Source organism: Heloderma suspectum, chromosome 2 (assembly GCF_057233095.1).
Source record: "Heloderma suspectum isolate Gila_16-S chromosome 2, 16-S_ref, whole genome shotgun sequence".
Taxonomy (NCBI): domain Eukaryota; kingdom Metazoa; phylum Chordata; class Lepidosauria; order Squamata; family Helodermatidae; genus Heloderma; species Heloderma suspectum.
This window is the reverse complement of record NC_139459.1, coordinates 364,746,132-364,764,598: the sequence shown is the minus strand read 5'-3', so window position 1 is coordinate 364,764,598 and position 18,467 is coordinate 364,746,132. Positions and strand designations below refer to the sequence as shown.

The 18,467-nt window shown below is 45.6% G+C and overlaps 2 protein-coding genes across 2 annotated transcripts in view; one reads left to right on the top strand and one right to left on the bottom strand.

Moving 5' to 3' along the window:
- The window catches only part of LOC146355759 (uncharacterized), an 11,138-nt gene extending 3,016 nt beyond the window's left edge, over nucleotides 1-8,122 (top strand). Inside the window, exon 2 of the mRNA XM_084831111.1 lies at nucleotides 8,062-8,122. The gene's annotated coding sequence lies outside the window, so the exon portion shown is untranslated. The remainder of the gene's footprint in view (nucleotides 1-8,061) is intronic.
- LOC146355758 (uncharacterized) lies at nucleotides 2,699-18,467 on the bottom strand. Its single transcript, XM_084830777.1, has 4 exons — nucleotides 18,099-18,467; nucleotides 9,673-9,951; nucleotides 9,052-9,172; nucleotides 2,699-8,074 (listed from the first exon to the last, which is right to left on the bottom strand). The coding sequence occupies exons 2-4, from the start codon at nucleotides 9,901-9,903 to the stop codon at nucleotides 6,198-6,200; spliced, it is 2,229 nt and encodes a 742-aa protein (XP_084686903.1). The 5' UTR covers nucleotides 9,904-9,951; nucleotides 18,099-18,467; the 3' UTR covers nucleotides 2,699-6,197.

Below are 18,467 nucleotides of genomic sequence, written 5' to 3'. Positions count from 1 at the left end.
AGACCAGACTCTCCACTCTCTACACTTAACTGATTTAACTGTCACTCCCTGTCACTCATTCTTCCCAACTGTCATTCTGACTCCACCCACACATCTGCTACCCACACATTCTCTTCCCCTCCCATCAACGTTCTAAACAACTGTATACCTACTTTTGGGCCACCTGGTATGTTCTTTGTTGAATAATACACCATGTCCTAAATTCCAGGATTGACATTGTTACCGACAGATTGACATCTCCTTCCGACTCCCCAACGTTTCTCAAGGTTGTTTCTGTGGTCATAACATGCTGTCCTCTTTTATTGGCCCATTTCCATCTTCTGTAACTGATACTTTGGCAATCTTCAGCACATACCAGAGCACCCCCATTTGGCCTTCCTGCAATAAGCCATTCATTCTCCGTTCACACCTCCCCTTCCTGACCTGGGCTAGAATCCTTAATATGCACCTGATGTGGAATGGTTAAAAGGTCAGCTTTTCACATTTCGTGATGTTCTCAATGGACACGTACACGTTTTGGGTTACAAAATACATTTCAGGATGTTTACAATTCAGGCTTGTATTCAGGGTCAAACTTTGCATTCTATTTCTTTTCTCACCACATTTGTTACATTGCAAAGAAAACAAGAGTACAGCGTGGCACCTGAAGTCTACAAAGTTATCTACTAGGAGCAGGAGGAGACGTTATAGAGGGAAGCAATCTTCATTGACAAAAACCAAGTAAAGGTGGATTTATGAGAGAAATTAATAAAAATAAGATATTAGAAGTAAGATATAAACTTAACTATTTAAGGGAAATATATGTAGATGTAAGGAGATATAGCGAAGACAACATGAAAAAATAGGAAAAAATAAAATCACACTGTCACCCCAACCTGGTGCCCTCAAGGTTATTGGCTGGGGGAACATGAGAGTTGTAGTCCAACACATCTGGATGTTAGGGAAGGCTGCACTACAGCATAAAAGCACTGGTGATGTGGGTTCTCCAGAAGGCTTTCAATTGGAAAAATTTCCAGAACATCTTCCACTGCTCTAAATCAAGCATGTTAATTGGACTTTTATTTAGTAAACAATTGTTGCAGCAAAAGTATGCTATGTTGCGGGGGAGGTGTGATGTTGTAAGAAAAGATGGCTGGATAAATCTGTAGCTCCGCTCACTCATCCAGCAAACCATGGAAGATCCGATAGAAATTGACATCTGTTGACATCTGTGTGTGAACTGAAGTTAAACCGGGCAAAGGGGAACGTCTCAGGGACCCGTCGTACTAGAGAGTCACCTTGGAGCTTTCTCTGAGCCCAAAATAATGCCGCAAAGAGGCCCCTTCATGCCAGTGAAGCAATGAGGAAGCCTGGTAAGGTTCCTAAAGATGGTGCTGAAAATATGTTAGAGGTCGCAGCACAACTGGTGCTCCTTAGACAGGATTGGAACAATGCAATCAAGCCCCTACAGGCACAATCCTGTCCAGATACCGTCAACCGTCAAACGCGGAGGCTGACGGGCATCCTATGCAGAGTGGAAGGAGCACAGAAACCACCTTCGCTTCCATGCTTCTCGTGCTCTGCAGTTTTGCTAGATGGGAGTTTTTGCCCGTCTAGCTAGGGCTCTGCCGATGGGGAGGGAAGGAGACTGGAGTGGGCTGGGGATAGCTTGTAACCCACTTCCCCAGTTCCCTGCCCACCCACTGAGCCGCCCTCTTTCCCTCCTCCCTGAGATTGCCTTTGTGACCTTGGAGACAGCCAGTGCAGTTCTCTCTGTGCTGGCTGCGAGGGACAGGGAGCTTGGACTCCTGGGTCAGAGTGCTGTCTCTGACCTTGGATCCAGGAATCTGAAGTATCCTATGGCTCCCCAGATTGTCTATGGGTCATGGGATTGCTCCCTAAAAAGACTCTTATTTACAAAGAGGCTTCCAAATTACTTGCTATTATGCAAACATTGGAGAATGCAAAAGATTTAGACCTGCGACATCAAATGAAGATTTAAAACCTCAGTAAGAAAAATGATGAATTAAACTAAAAGACAGAATCATTACAAAGTTGAAGTAGGTGGTAGCCAGTATTGGGATTCACAGGGTAAAGGAGTCAGAATGGCTGAATATTATTTTTCCAGAATTGGAGATACCCCACAGAGAGATTAGCCAAGTTCACCGCACAAAACTGTGAGAGGGGGCCCGCCCAAGAGATATCACTGCAAAACTTTCTAATGAAGCAATAAAGGACACCATTCATGTAATGCCCAATTATGTAATCAGGGATACATTAAAGGCAGTTTTAAGAGGCCACAACATTAAAGAAATGAGCACTCTAAAAAAAGTCAGAAGGATGTAGAAGAGCACAATTAGAATGAGAAATTAAAAAATTGGAAAACAAAAAATGGGGTACTGCTCAAATTGTGAGACAACAAAAAGAAAAAAATCTAGTTCTACAAACTTTAGACAACTTTACAATGTCATTGTCAGTGATCGTTTGTATGCAATGTACCTAGAGTATGATTGTTTATAATGGAATGATTGTGTATTTTACTATATTAACATAAATTCATCTATCCATCTATCTTTAAAATATGCTATGCTAATTTTCTATGCTTAGTATCAAGTGGAAGAAGTGCAGAGCCAACAAATTCTTCCCACAAATACACCTGCACCCATAGGGCCAGGATTGTATCTTACATTCCAACAACAAAGTGTTTTGTGCTCCCTACCAGCAATACAAGGGGAGTGGCCTCTGAATCACCACAGCACATGAGCACCGGTGACATGGGTTCCCTGGAAAAGTTTGAATTGGAAAAATTGCCAGAACATTTTCCATGGCTCTAAATCATACAAGATCAGACTTGCATGTTTATTTAACATATATATTTAGTAAACCTTTACAACATACAAATGAGGCTGTCTTAATTTTCTGTGCTTTATAAATACGTCAAATGGTTGTGTTCTTGTTTTTTGCCATAAGGCCAAAGCATTTGAACTGACATATCTGATTAGAAAATAAATTTAAGCACAATGCAAGCAAACTCACAGTGTATACTGTTGTTGTTTCTGAGGATTCCAGGCTGAATTTAAATGGTAACATCCTAAGGCATCCCCACCACCCCATACACAGAATTACTACTAACTGGGAAAACTGCTTCATTAATTACGTGATTAAGGGCGCAATCCTATGCAAGTTTAGAGAGAGAAAAGTCCTACAACTCCCAGGGGTAATTCGGTCTTGTTTAACTTGAAAATTGACCCCAAATGGAGTCTAGGCAGTTCAGTGAGTAATGGAGGAAGCAATCCCAAGTCTCCTAGATGGTGTTAGGGGGACACAGGATTTTTCGGTTTCTGGGCTGCAAGGTTGGAACCAGGGCTCCAACCTCGGAGCCCAGAAACCGCATTCCCCACCCGCTCCCAGCCCCTCATAGTGCAGTTTTCTCTGTGCAGGCTATGTCTCCAGGCTCAGAAACAGAGCACAGAGATGGGGGAAAGGGGGCAGTCTTTGGGGTGGGGAGGTGACCGTGGAAGCCATGTTACACAGCTTCCCGTGCACTGCGTGGCCTTCCCCCTGCCCCCGAAGCTCCCCGGCTAGACAGTCAAAATCCGCTGACTAGCCAAAATGGAGGACAGCCTCCGAGTTTGGAGGCTGACGACTATCTTCATAGGATTGCGCCCTAAGCGAAGTCTAAACAGGCAAAGATCACTACAGACTAAAAAGTTAATTAAAATCTATTAAATGCTTTATTTAAGAAAATTACACAAATTAAGCAGCACGGTGGTTATATGAGCGTTAGAAACTTTTTCTGTTGATTACATTATCGGCAGTGAAAGAGAACTGTAACGTAAATAAGATATTAACCAAAAATATTGCGTTGAACAAAGCTGGCACACCAAAATGTAGCAAGCAAGATAACAAATTGAACATCCAACATTATAACTCTTCCTCACCACCATCCTGCATTCTACTTACTTTGTAAAGCTAAACTAAAGCATAGTAAAAATTGTCACCTTTTACTTCCTCCTGCACACCACTTAAGTATAAAAAACTAAAGCATTAATTTTCTCTAGGCATGTATAGTTTAACATGTGCAAGATCTAGAGTTTAAGAGTCTATAGTTATCTAAATCTTTGGTTTTAGAGGTGTAGAGAGGTGAAGCAGCGAGAGAACGAAGCACAAGAGAAAGGGGGAAAGTCCCAACAAAGGTCTTGCTACCTGGGCTTTTATACACTTCTTCTGGCCAGAGGTGGGGGCCCAATGAGTGATGAGACCACCATCTTCCAATCAAAATGAAGTAACAGGTTGGTTAGACCACTCCTTCACCAATCAGAAGTGAGGTATCTATCTGCCCCCTCCAGTAACATGACATTTTATGCCTATGTGGCTCGAGCATAATTTAGGCAGGTATAAAAGGGTTCATCCGTGGTCTGGGCCCGTTGTCTTGACTGTCTCTCTGGTTCATGGTCATCTTTGGTCGTATTCCGCCCTCACACTTCCTCTTGATCATTGCTGTGCGCATTGTTATGACCTCTTCTGCCCAGCAGGTGTCCAGTAAGGACATTTTCTTTTGTTCTCTGCATGCATACAACATGAGATGCCTAGCAAGGATTTTCCTTTCCCTAGTGGGCATCTAAGCATGTTCGGTTTTTATATTATTATACTCCTGTCGGCTTCTCTGCCAGCACAGTTAACTGGGCCTTTGATCTTGCTCTGTGAAGCTGCTTGTGAGGACAGCCGCATCTTTTTCCTTTCAAAACCACTCTAGTAAAGTCTTACTTAGAGGTATTGTAATGCCATATTTTTTAATTATTAATTGAAATTGTTTGTAGCCAACTACATTGTTTTAAATATGGTATGTTAACATTTTGAGACTGTTTTATTATAAGGTTGTATTATAAAATGTTGTATTTTTTCTGAATCGTTGTGAACCACCCAAAGAGTTTCAGCTATTGGGTGGTGCAGAAATGAAATTAATAGTAATAATATCAATTACCATAGATTCAAAATTTCAAGGTCTTCTTGCTCATGGGTCAGACGTCTGGAATAGAAGTACGGGTCTTCTTAAATATGAGTCTGGGGTCTTTTAGGGGGTCTTCTTGTAGGCCTCCCCAAAACCCTCCTTCAGACCATTCCAGATCCAATTAGCCATCTTCAGTCCAAAGTAGCCTTTTCATCATTTTGTAAGCAAACTTACTTAACCTGTTCTGTGCCAAATTAACACCCAGCATACCTCAGCCAGCTATGCTGACTGGGGAATGCTGGGAGTTGTAGGACTTTTTTTCCTGTCCAGACCTGCACAGATTACATCTATAGATTCCTAACCCCACATACCCCCCACATCTGCTTACACCTAATGTATTTACCCTGGATACACACTGACCCTGCTCAGAACAGGACTGAGGGAGAAATCTAGGGGCAAATTGCAAAATGGACGATGCAGGATTAAGGGAGACGCAAAGCAAAGCAAAAAATCAGACTGAGTTATACGTGGAGGCTGCTGCCCAGCCTCCCAGCTGTTTCTTCCTGCTCCTTTTATATTGGAGACCAGAGCCAAAGAGGACAACCTACCCAGAGATCCAGTGGTGTGAGGAAACACTGCACTCAAAGGCCAGTAGCTGCTGAGGCGCAACTTTTGACAAAAAGCAGACGAAGCAGTAAACACAATATAGTTTAATTAAACACACATCTGCACCAAGCTGACAACACGGGGAGATAAAAAAAAAATCCCTAATGCTGCATTTCAAGCAACAAACCCATGATACAATTAGTCTACATTACAGAATCCCATGGCTCACACTATGCCCTCTTGAGCAGATAGCAGTACACAGCATCTATCTGTCCTCATGGCGATCTGGACTCACATACACGGAGGGGCAATGTGTATTCTTTGCAGGTGACCACATTGGTGCCGAAACAAAACTACTCAGATGGTGTGTACAATGTTAGCTCCAAATGAGCTCTGCTGCCCAGATTCAACCATGGCAATAGAAGAGGCCACCACATTTTGAACACTGATTCATTACTAAGATATGGTTAGTCAAATAAACCCTCTAATTACTGGTATGCTTCCTCCTGGGTTTGAGCCTTTTAAAATGAAGAGGCATGGTTCCCCTGACATCCCACATTCCAGTCCTTACTAGGATTTAAGGAATTCTTCTGCATGTATTCTTTGATGAGATCTAAGGGGTGCATTCTGCCAGAAGCTCATTCCACAACCTTCAGCATTGCTAGGGCTTCTCTGTGTGTATTCTTTGATGTTCTTTAAGGGTTCTGAGAGTACTGAAACCCTTTCCACACTCAGCACATTTATAAGGCTTCTCCCCGGTGTGAATTCTTAGATGTGCTTTAAAGTTACTGCTAGCCCTGAAATCCTTTCCACATTCTGAGCACATATATGGCTTCTCGCCTGTGTGAATTCTTTGATGCCTTTTAAGGTGTGCGCTACTATTGAAGCTCTTTCCACACTCAGAGCACTGATAGGGCTTCATACCTGTGTGGATTCTTTGATGTGTTTTCAAGTGTGTGTTACGACTGAAGCTCTTTCCGCACTCAGAGCACTGATAAGGCTTCTCCCCTGTATGAATTTTTTGATGCTCACGAAGCGTATAGCTCTCACTGAAACTATTTCCACACTCAGAGCATTTATAGGGCTTCTCCCCTGTGTGATTCATTTGATGTCTTTTAAGGTTTCTACTAAGACCAAAACTTTTTCCACACTCAGAACATTGATATGGCTTCTCTCCTGTGTGGATTATTTGATGTCTTTTAAGGCTTCTACTAAGACCAAAACTTTTTCCACACTCAGAACATTCATATGGTTTCTTGCCAGTGTGGATTGTTTCATGTGATTTCAGGTTTCTGCTATCAGTAAAACTCTTTCCACACTCAGAGCATTTATAAGGCTTCTCTCCGGAGTGGATTTTTTGATGTGTTTTAAGATTTCCGCTCTGACTGAAACTCTTCCCACATTCAGAGCATTTATAGGGCTCCTCACCTGCGTGGATTCTTTGATGTGTTTTGAACAGTGTGTTATGACGGAAAGTTTTTCCGCACTCGGAGCATTTATAAGGCTTCTCCCCGGTATGAATTTTTTTATGCTCGTGAAGTGTATAGCTCTCACTGAACCTCTTTCCACACTCAGAGCATTTATAGGGCTTCTCACCTGTGTGGATTCTTAGATGCGATTTAAGGATACTGCTAGCGCTGAAACTCTTTCCACAGTCTGAGCATTCATAGGGCTTCTCCCCTGTGTGAATTCTTTGATGTCTCTTCAGGTGTGTGCTCCGACTGAAGCTCTTTCCACACTCAAAGCATTGATGGGGCTTCTCTCCCGTGTGGGTTATTTGATGTGTTTTAAGATGTGCGCGACAACTGAAGCTTTTTCCACACTCAAAGCAGTTATAGGGCTTTTCACCTGTGTGGGTTATTTGATGTATTTTAAGTTGTGCGTTACGAATGAAGCTCTTTCCACATTCAGAACATTTATAGGGCTTCTCCCCGGTGTGAATTCTTTGATGTATTTTCAGGTTTGTGCTACCATGAAAGCTCTTTCCACACTCTGAACATTTATAGCGCTTCTTGCCAGTGTGTATTCTTTGATGCTCTTTAAGGTTTTTTATGTTACTAAAACTCTTTCCACAATTGAAACATTCATAGGGCTTCTCGCCTGTGTGAATACTTTGATGCTCTTTAAGGCTTTCACTACTACAAAAGCTGTTTCCGCAAACAGAACATTTATATGGCTTTTCTCCTATGTGAATTCTTTGATGCGATCTAAGGCTTCTTCTAGGAATTAAACTTCCGTAGGATTTCTTGTCAGAGAGAATTTTTTGTTGCGATAGAAGATAAATCGCCTGATGGAAGCTGTTTCCATAAGCCAAATTTTTATAGGGGTTATTGCCTTCATGGAATTGCTGATGTAGTGTAAGGTCTGAGTTGCGATTGAATTCTTTCCCACAGTCCAAGCATGTATATGTTTTCTCTCCTGTGTGAACTCTTTGGTGTTCAGCTTCTTCAGGAGCAAAGGTTTTGTCCTCCCACTTCCATTTCACTTTTGCTTTTCTTTTATGCTGTTTCCTCTCTTTATTGCAGTCCTTGTCATCACCTGAAAGAATAAAAAGAGAAATCTGATCAGAGAGGAATGGATCCTCAGCTCAGGGAACAAACCCAGTGAATTGCTGCTTTGATTGAATGAGGAGAAAATACTGAATAGGGGTACAGATCTTTCTAAACTCACTGACTAGCACGATGTGGTGGGCTCTCCCACACTGGAGGCACTGAAGAAGAGGCTGGACAGCCATCTGTCAGGGATGCTTTGACTTGGGATTCCTGCACTGAGCAGGGGGCTGGACTTGTAGGCCCCTTCCAACCCTACAAGCTGTTTCTTTGGCAGTGTCTCAAGTGGGTGACATTTAGCCAAAAGAAATGTCTGCAAGGAGAACGCCTAGCCTCATACACCTCACGAAGGGTCTTAACATCCATCTCCTTCTGGGCTCCAGCTGGAATAGCAATGAAGACATTTTTTGAATAAAAAAGTATCCCGGATCTTTCAAAAGACTCCGCCTTTTCGCCCTCGCTGCCTGTAATGAAACAAGTTACCCCGACCCTGCACAGTGACGGGAACACTGTGAGTAGCCCATCTAGGTTTCCTTTAAAAAAATTTTTTTGAGGCTTGGATCTGTGGAACTCTTTTTAATAAGTTCCCAAATATACCGCATGTTTCCGAAAAACTGCCTCAACTATTAACTTTAACTTCACCCACCACAATAAACCCTCTATACCTAAAAGAAATTCGGTAGCTTCCTCCCTAAGGAGTAGGCATGGGACTGAGACCACAATTAAGACAACCCTTCAAGTTTAACAGGTAAGATGTTTATTAAAGCAATTATTTACGAAAGGCAATAAACCGTTCCTCTCAAATAATAGGTTAAGACAGCTTCAATATACATAGATTAAATAGGCAGCATCTTCCCCAGACAAATAAGCTCTCAGTGGCCCAGTTTACATATCACAACAACGAATGGGGTGTCAGGGACGATCAGGAAGGACGACTATGTTGAAATATGTGCTTCTCTACCTTACCCAGTGCAGTAGCACCTCCGTCACTCGCCCGTAGAATCCCCTCGAACATCTGCACGGTCTTTGGCTGAGTGTCTTTGGCCGCAGGGAAATCTGTGGCTGCTTTGAGTGACATCCCCTGCACCTGTAGTGAGGATCCCAGGAAAGGAAGGGGGACAAGGGATTGGGAAAGAAAAGAAACAGGGCAGCAAAGGCTAAGAGCAGCATTTCTCCATCCCCTTGAACTCAATCCTGGCATGAGAAGAGGACTAGAACAGGGCATCTCAGGCTCCCCCCTAAAAACAAACAGGAGAAGCACCTAGCGGTAGGGTCCCCTCCTTCCCTGTAAGTTCGTGAGCCCCTTCAAGTGAAGCAGTTTTGGTGCCTAGAAACGCTCATCCTGTTCTGCTGGAGGGACAGTGCTGCTGACTGAAACAGGTTCTCCTCCTTCCCTGGAACTCCACAAGCCTCTTCAGGTTTCTTGTGCTCCCCCAAGGAGGGCCTGCTCCAGTCAGAACCACTGTGCTATTGAGAGGACATCCCTTCCTTAGATGACATCTAGAAAGAGATGTGTTCCTGGCAGGCATTTTTAGGATATCGTCCCACACATTCTCGGCCCCAAGAAGCACTCAGGATGAAACTCACCTCCACCTCTTCCTGTCTTACATCCTCTGAACCTCCTGCCAGGGCCACTGCTTGGGAACCAAGGGCCTTCTTCTGTGCTGTTTTTTCCCATAATTCCCCACTGCTTCCAGCCTCACGGTCCTCACAGCTTCTTCCTGCTTTGCAGCCACGTAAAAGTTGCTCCTCCATCTTTGCTCGGTGCCTGAAGTAAGCCTGGAAGAGGACTGCAGGATGGCTTTGTTCTGCTGCCATTTTCTTTCTCGAGGGAAGGCCTCCTCAAATGTGTGCAACCGTTAAGCCCTACAAAGTCAATAACTTATCATGTGTCACAATAATTACTTTCTAAAGTTTTTTAAAAGCAAAAGCAGACGATTCTGAACAGTAACCAGGGTTCCTCTCCCTCTAAGAAAAGATTAACTAGATAGTTGGGGGGGGGGCTTTTTCACCACAGTCCAACAAACCAAAGCCTGCATCAAATTGAGAAACGCAACACCTGGCACCCTGGTCAGTGGCTCGCCTCCTCCCGTCCTCTCTTTCTTGCCTTGATTCCCCCTCCCATAATAGCTGCCTAATCCAGAGTCTCAACCAAATCCCTTTTGTTTTCCCTCTCCTGCAACCTAGTGCACAAAGCAGTTTGAAACTGATTTCAGTGTATCCAGAACCCAGATACACAGGAGAATGTCTTGCATTCTGTTGCAGGAATTAGGTGTGGGGATCTCTTGGATCAGCAGTTAGGGAAAAAGAAACTTCCCAGTGTGGATGTTGTGTAGGAACCCAGCATGAAGGGGTGAATGTCTGGGGGACAGATGACATATCCCTGCCTTTTCCCTTTATCCATGTGTTTTGCCTTCGCCATGTCCCTGAACTCAATCCTGGCACGAGGACTAGAACAGGGCATCTAGAAGGAACCAGCCTGAAGGGGAAACTGCACCATCTCCTTTTGGGTGAATGTTGGGGGGACCTCTCTCTTCCTCTCCCTCCACCTATCAGTGGCTGTCTCTTGCCTTCATCCACTGTTTGTGTGTCTCCATCTGGGCTCCTCCAAAGACAACTCCCTGCTACCCTGGCTCGCATCTGCTATCCACACAAATTCTCCACTGCCACTACTGGAGTTCATGTCACCCCACTGCATTTTGAACTCACCAGGTCCCCTTCGGAGGCCACTGATGTTACAGTCAGGAAAAATCAAAAGCTACTTTGCCAAGGGCAGTGTCAGGGGAGGAGGGGTTATTTCCTCCCCTCTAGATCAAGGGTTCTCAAACTTTCTGCTCCCAAAGCTCACTTGAGAGAGCTCAAAGTGTCTGTGGCCCAGCAATGGAGGGGGATTTTGGCATAATCAGCTGACAATTGCTGCTATCATTTGATAGTGGTATCTAATCCCTCTTTGGAAACGGCTACATTCTTTGCCACAGCTATTTCCTTGTAGCGGGGAGTTCCATGATTCTGCTTTCCACAAATTAACTACAGACATTGGCTCTGGAGGTCTCATTACTTGGTATTATAGTAGCCTTCCCCTCTAACCAGTTATGGAATTCAGTTCCACAAGGTGCCAAATCCAGTATCAGAGACAGTATGCCTATGTACGACAGTTGCTGGGGAACATGGGTGGGAGGGTGCTGTTGCGCTCATGCCCTGCTTGTGGCTTCCCAGTCGACAGCTGGTTGGCCACTGTGTGAACAGATGCTGGGCTAGATAGATCCTTGGTCTGATCCAGCAGGGCTCTTCTTATGTCCTTAAAGGGACGTCGTTAGGAGAGGGCCCACATGGCACGGGCCCTGGATCTTTTTTTTGAGCTGTGCCCCGGATCTTTTCAGCTGTCCTAATGGCCATTTTTTTTTACATATTCCCATTGACTTGCATTGGAAAACAAAAACGGCCATAACGTTTTTAGTTTGTAAGATAAATTCATGAAATGTGGGGACATGGCAGCCCCTATAGAGATGACTGAGCCTGCCAAAGTTCAGGCAGTTAGGTCCAGTGGCTTTTGTGCTAGTCACAGGTAAAATTTGCTTTTTCCAAGAAAATCTGTCAAATTAAAGAGCTGTAATTTTTTTTGTGCTTCCACATAAATTCATGGAATTTGGGGACCTAGCAGGCCCTGTGGAACTGACTGAACCTACCAAATTTCAGACAGTTAGGCCCAGTGGTTTTTGTACTAGCCATGCGTAAAGTTTCCTTTTCTCAAAGTCTAAAACAAAAAGTAAAAACTGTCAAGTCACCCAGGGGATCAGAGATCCTAATCAGAAGGTGTTTACAGTGACCATTAGGAGGTCACTATCCCTACTCTCTGGTGTAAGTTTTTTTTGAGGTGCAAAAAACCTCTCTCCTCCTCCTTTTCTTTTCTCCTCTTACATGCCCACTGTTGGGAGCTTGCCTGCAAAGAGGGAGAAGGAAGGGAAGAAAGAGTTCCATGTGAAATACTGGTATTTCTCACAGCATCTGATTTTACTGCCCCGAACTGGAACCTTTGACTTCTGCAGAAGTTTAGTAGCTTCAGTACAGCAAAGGATCCAATCAGCCTCCACAAACTTCTTTCTCCCTCTCCACTTTAATTTCTCCTAAATAGCTGTAGGACTCAAATAATCCGAAAGGGAAGGTTAGGACTATGTGGTGTCATGATCGAGAAACTGCTGGGGCTTTTAAATAGGTTCTACAGTTTTTAAAAAGCTAGAAAAAGCCCTCAGCCACCTCACCTCATAAAGCTCATTTAAGTACGTGCAATTATTACAAACCTTGCACAGCCTCCTAAATTGCTCTGAAGTACCACCTCTCTGAAAGGAGCCACTTGGCTTAGGGAATTCTCTCTACCCCCCACCCCTATGCACATTTCCAATCACCATTCTTCTTTTCTTCTTTCCTCCCCTATCCTGTTCTTTCTTTCTCTTCTTTATTCCGCCCAGAGCATATCTTGGGGAATTTTTAAAGAGAATTCTCTTCGGTGGGCAAGAGAAGTTCTGAAGTGTATTTGACTTTATACAAACAGATAAGAGGGTTGTTTTTTCTCCTTCTCCTCACTCAAGTCTTGGAGAAGAGTGGGTTCACATGGTTGCAGAGAAACAAATCTGGGGCTGTTTTGTCAGTTGCCATTATCCAGCGACAGGAAGGGCTGCAGCTCAGTGGCAGAGCACTTGCATGGCATGCAGAAGGTCCCAGGGTCAATCCCCGGCAGCTCTGGGTAGGGCTACAAAAGACTCCTGCCTGAAACCCTGAAGGGCCACTGCCGCCAGTCAGTGTCAACAATTCTGGGCTAGATGGACCCAGGGTCTGATTCAGTATAGGGCAGCTTCCTATGTTCCTATGAACAGAAAGCTTTAATTAAAAAATATGAGTTTGGGCTTTGTTTTTTAAGCGGAGGGGAGATAAATATTGCTAATTTATGCAATCCTATGTATGCCTACTGAGAAGTCCCATTATGTTTAATGAGGCTTACCCTCAGGAAAGTCTGCATAGGATTCCAGCACAAGTTACTTTTGCAGGGATGTTTGCACCTTGATGTTCTGCATGTTTACTCAGAAATAAGTCCTGAGTTGTGTGCAAGCTTGAGACAGTGCCTACCCAATTCCGTCTAATGAACTGACTAACCTTTCAGCTCAGTCCTATGCATGTTTTGTAATTTGTGGGTTTGTGGGTTTTTTGTTTTTTTTGCATGAATTCTAGCTTCAGTAATGAAAGAAAAGCACTTAGTACATGCTCAGAGTTTCTCCATAACTTAGTCCTAGTTTTGAAAACAGACTCATTGGCTGAATCCTGGTGAAGTCTTGGCACAAATAAAGTTATGGGGAGGAAGATACAATGACAGCTTGTGCATAAGAAGGAGGAGGTAGAGAGGAGTTGCACAAAACAAGACATCTGTTTTTATGAAGAGTTGCTGGAGGATGGTAGGATGAGGAGGGATGGTTGCATGGAGGGGAATAGAATTGGTAGGGGGAGAATGTAAGTGCTCAGTGGTGAAAGAAAAGCATTCTGCACATGCTCAGAGGCACTCTCTATTTAAGAACATAAGAAGAGCTGTGCTGTATCAGACCAAGGTCCATCTAGTCCAGCATTCTGTTCACACAGTGGCCAACCAGATGCCCATAGGAAACCCACAAGCAGGACACGAGTGCAATAGCACTTCCCACCATGTTCCCGTTGCTAACATTGGTGAAATGTACATAAATTCTAGTAATTCTAAATTAGAATGCATATATATCCTTCAGAAACTTTGCAGGTTTCTTGCCTGGAGGACACCTCTAATGATTTGGAAAGCAATTCACTCCCTCCCCCAAATTGGAGAACTCCCCTTCCACATGAACTGCTGCACCTATCCTTCTGAAACGTTGCTGGTTTCTTACTTAGGGACCACTCTAGGCTGTCTGTAATTTTCAGAACAATGGTCCACAAGGAACATAGGGAGATAAGTATGTCCTCTTTTGGAGACCTCACAATGTCAAGACCACCCTTGCACAAACCCCCTTGTGGCTAGCATTCTGAAATTTGGCAGACAGGATTTCTGCTGATGGAGCAATGAATCCTGAAATTTTTATCCAATTCTTTCAAGGAATTAAAATGTTATTGGCGTTTCCCTTTAAAAGAAAATCAAAATATAAACCCTGCACCTATTTTTCTGACATTGGGCAGGCAAAATCCCCTTCTAGGGGGCTTTGTTGTTCTTGTTCAGTCGTTCAGTCGTGTCCGACTCTTCGTGACCCCATGGACCATAGCACGCCAGGCCTTCCTGTCCTGCGCTCTCTCCCAGAGTGTGCTCAGGTTCATATTCATTGCATCGGTGATGCTATCTAGCCATCTCATCCTCTGTCGTCCCCTTCTCCTTTTGCCTTCAGTCTTTCCCAGCATCAGGGTCGTTTCCAGAGATTTTTCTCTTCGCATTAGGTGGCCAAAATATTGGAGCTTCAGCTTCACTATCTGTCTTTCCAATGAGCAGTCAGGGTCGACTGCCTTTAGGATTGACTGATTTGACCTCCTTGCAGTCCAGGGGACTCGTAAGAGTCTTCTCCAGCACCACAGTTCGAAAGCATCCATTCTTCGGCGCTCAGCCTTCCTTATAGTCCAGCTCTCACAGCCATACATTACTACTGGGAAAACCATAGCTTTGATTATACAGACCTTTGTCGGCAAGGTGATGTCTCTGTTTCTTACTATGCCGTCTAGGTTTGCCATAGCTTTCCTCCCAAGGAGCAAGCGTCTTTTAATTTCATGGTTACAGTCACCGTCTGTGGTGATCTTGGAGCCCAAGAAAGTAAAATCTGTCACTGCTTCCATTTCCTCCCCTTCTATATGCCAGGAAGTGATGGGGCCAGATGCCATGATCTTAGTTTTTTTAATGTTGAGTTTCAAACCAGCTTTTGCACTCTCCTCTTTCACCCTCAACAAGAGGCTCTTGAGATCCTCTTCGCTTTCTGCCATTAGGGTGGTATCGTCTGCATATCGGAGGTTGTTGATAATTCTCCCGGCAATCTTAATTCTGACCTGTGGTTCATCCAACCCAGCGTTTCTCATGATGTACTCTGCATATAAGTTAAATAAGCAGGGTGACAATATGCAGCCTTGTCGTACTCCTTTCCCAATTTTGAACCACTCGGTTGTTCCATGTCTGGTTCTTACTGTTGCTTCTTGACCCTCGTACAGGTTTCTCAGGAGACAGGTAAGGTGGTCTGGTACTCCCATCACTTTAAGAATTTGCCACAGTTTGTTGTGATCCACACAATCAAAGGCTTTAGCATAGTCAATGAAGCAGAAATAGATGTTTTTCTGGAATTCTCTTGCTTTCTCCATGATCCAGCGAACGTTGGCGATTTGATCTCTAGTTCCTCTGCCTCTTCGAAACCCAGCTTGTATTTCCGGCAGTTCTCGGTTCGCATACTGCTGAAGCCTAGCTTGTAGGATTTTGAGCATCAACTTGCTGGCATGTGAAATGAGTGCAATTGTGCGGTAGTTTGAACACTCTTTGGCGTTGCCCGTCTTTGGAATTGGAATGTAAACTGACCTTTTCCAGTCTTGTGGCCACTGTTGAGTGTTCCAGATTTGTTGGCATATTGAATGCAGCACTTTCACAGCATCATCTTTTAGGATTTTAAATAGCTCAGCTGGAATACTGTCATCTCCGCTAGCTTTGTTGTTAGTAATGCTTCCTAAGGCCCACTTGACTTCACTCTCGAGGATGTCCGGCTCAAGTTCAGTGACCGCACTATCATGGCTATCAGGGACATTCAGATCTTTCCTGTATAGTTCTTCTGTGTATTCTTGCCACCTCTTCTTAATCTCATCTGCTTCTGTGAGGTCCCTGCCTTCTTTGTCCTTTATCATGCCCATCTTTGCATAAAACGTTCCCTTGGGATCTCCGATTTTCTTGAAGAGATCTCTAGTCTTTCCCATTCTGTTGTTTTCCTTGATTTCTTTGCATTGTTCATTTAAGAAGGCCTTCTTGTCTCTCCTTGCTATTCTCTGGAACTCTGCATTCAGTTGGATATATCTTCCCCTTTCTCCCTTGCTTTTCGCTTCCCTTCTTTCTTCAGCTACTTGTAAAGCCTCATCAGACAGCCACTTGGCTTTCTTGCATTTCTTTTTCTTTGGGATGGATTTCGTTGCTGCCTCCTGAACAATGTTACGGACCTCCGTCCATAGTTCCTCAGGTACTCTATCAGGTCTAATCCCTGAAATCTATTCCTCACCTCCACTGTATATTCATAAGGGATATGATTTAGGTCATACCTGAATGGTTTAGTGGTTTTCCCTACGTTCTTCAATTTAAGCTGAAATTTTGCAACAAGAAGCTCATGATCTGAGCCACAGTCAGCTCCAGGTCTTGTTTTGACTGACTGTATAGAGCTTCTCCATCTTTGGCTGCAAAGGACATAATCAATCTGATTTCGATATTGACCATCTGGTGATGTCCATGTGTAGAGTCGCCTCTTGTGCTGTTGGAAAAGCGTGTTTGCTATGATCAGCGTGTTCTCTTGGCAAAACTCTTATTAGCTTTTGTCCTGCTTCATTTTGTACACCAAGGCCATGCCTGCCTGTTATCCCGGTGATTTCTTGACTTCCTACTTTAGCATTCCAATCCCCTATGATGAAGAGGACATCTTTTTTTGGTGTTAGTTCTAGAAGATGTTGTAGGTCTTCATAGAACCGATCAACCTCAGCTTCTTCGGCATCAGTGGTTGGGGCATAGACCTGAATTACTGTGATGTTGATTGGTTTGCCTTGGATTCGTACTGAGATCATTCTATCGTTTTTGAGATTGTACCCCAGTACTGCTTTTCCCACCCTTTTGTTGACTATGAGCTTATGGCTTCACTGAGTTACGCAAGCTCCTTCGCCACAACAAGGCAGTGATCCATGAAGGGGTTCTAGGGGGCTACTATGCCTGAAATTATCATCCAGTTCTGACCAAGAGAAAAAAGTTAGTTTTTTTTTCCAATTTCCCATGGTAGTCAACAGGAAGCATAAAGTCTCATTTTTCCAAACCTTGACTTAGGTTTGGTGCTGAGCTGAAGTGGTCCGACTACAAAGTGGCCAGAGTAGAAGCGGGATGTTTTCCAAAATGCTGAATCAGGGTCTGAGTTAAAGTGGGGTGGGGGGGTCAGTGCACACTTCATATGTTTGTCTATCTGTCATCTATACACACACGCAAGCACACTGCATGTACAAACCACACACACATATTAGATGTACACTTAGGCTCGTATATGCAAATTTGTGTTATGGGCCTGTGCCCCGGATCTTTTAAGAACCTAGCAATGCCCCTGTCCCAGAGGCCCTCTAAGCGGCACAGCTCCCTAAATCTGATAGGCATTTAGGAAGCAATTCCAATTGGTTCAACAACTTTTTCATCTCATTCTAGGGATGCAGCTTAGCCTCCCCGGGGATGCGAGGGGCTGGCCCTGGGTATCTCATTTCGCAAGGGCGCGGTTTGCAAGGGCTGGGCCCCTTTTTTGCGCGTCCTTTAAAACTAACTGATAAGATGCGCTCTCCGACTGGGGACGCGCCCCTTTCCCGGTCAGCGGAACTCCAGCTTGGGATGAGTCCTCCCGCGGCGCCTTTCTGTTACGAGTTGCCCGGTAAGGCGCAGAACCTGCGCCTCCACCGCGCGCGACCCGAAGCGAGGCTGCGCGCCCTTCCGCTTCGGAGCAGCCCTTCCACCGCCGGGGCCTGCGCAGCGGCATCACGCCATGAGCGGCTTGGGTGCCCGTCCAAACTCGGGCTGCGCCGAGACCCGCGGCCGGGTCCCCCGCGGCCGCGCAGGGCTCCCCCGGGCAGCCTCCGCAGGCTCTTGCGGGATTCCGCGCCCCGCCGGGCACTCGGCTCCCGGCTCTGCGCTTGCGAGCGGCGGCCCCTCCGGAGCCGGCCCCCTTCGCGGCGCCCTCGTGCGGGCTTCGGCGGGGGACCGCCGAGTTCCAGCCGGCGGCCCGCGGCGCCTCATAGCGCCAGAAGGGCGCCGCACTCACCTGCTCCTGCCCGGCGGCTTCGCTCGCGGGACGGGCTCCCGGCCCGCTCCAGCGCTAGGCCCGGCTGCGGACCCCGCCCCTGCAGCTAGGCCGGCGCCGAGCCCCGGCCTCGGGGCTCTCCGGGGAGACCCCGCGGACGCCTCCTCGCCGCGGATCTCGCCGCCCCTGCAGGAAACTTCTCCGCCTGCCTTGCCGCGGGGCGGGCGGGTGTTCTGGCCCCGGAGCGGCGCGCCGAGCACCCCCGCGCCGCGGAAGGGCCCCTCCCACCCGCAGGAGCAGCGGGCGCCCTGGGCAGGAGCCCCTGGGCAGGCCGGGCCCGGAGCCCCCCACGGACGTCCCCCGTCCCGCCGGCCTGCAGAAGCGAGGCCT

Bases quoted from the DNA above. Each gene is read 5' to 3' on its own strand.
- LOC146355758 (XM_084830777.1), bottom strand. From the start codon at position 9,903: ATGGCAGCAGAACAAAGCCATCCTGCAGTCCTCTTCCAGGCTTACTTC. The intron at 9,173-9,672 runs GTGAGTTTCATC...TCCTCACTACAG, and splicing joins TAAGACAGGAAGAGGTGGAG to GTGCAGGGGATGTCACTCAA. The intron at 8,075-9,051 runs GTAAGGTAGAGA...TTATTCTTTCAG, and splicing joins CGGAGGTGCTACTGCACTGG to GTGATGACAAGGACTGCAAT.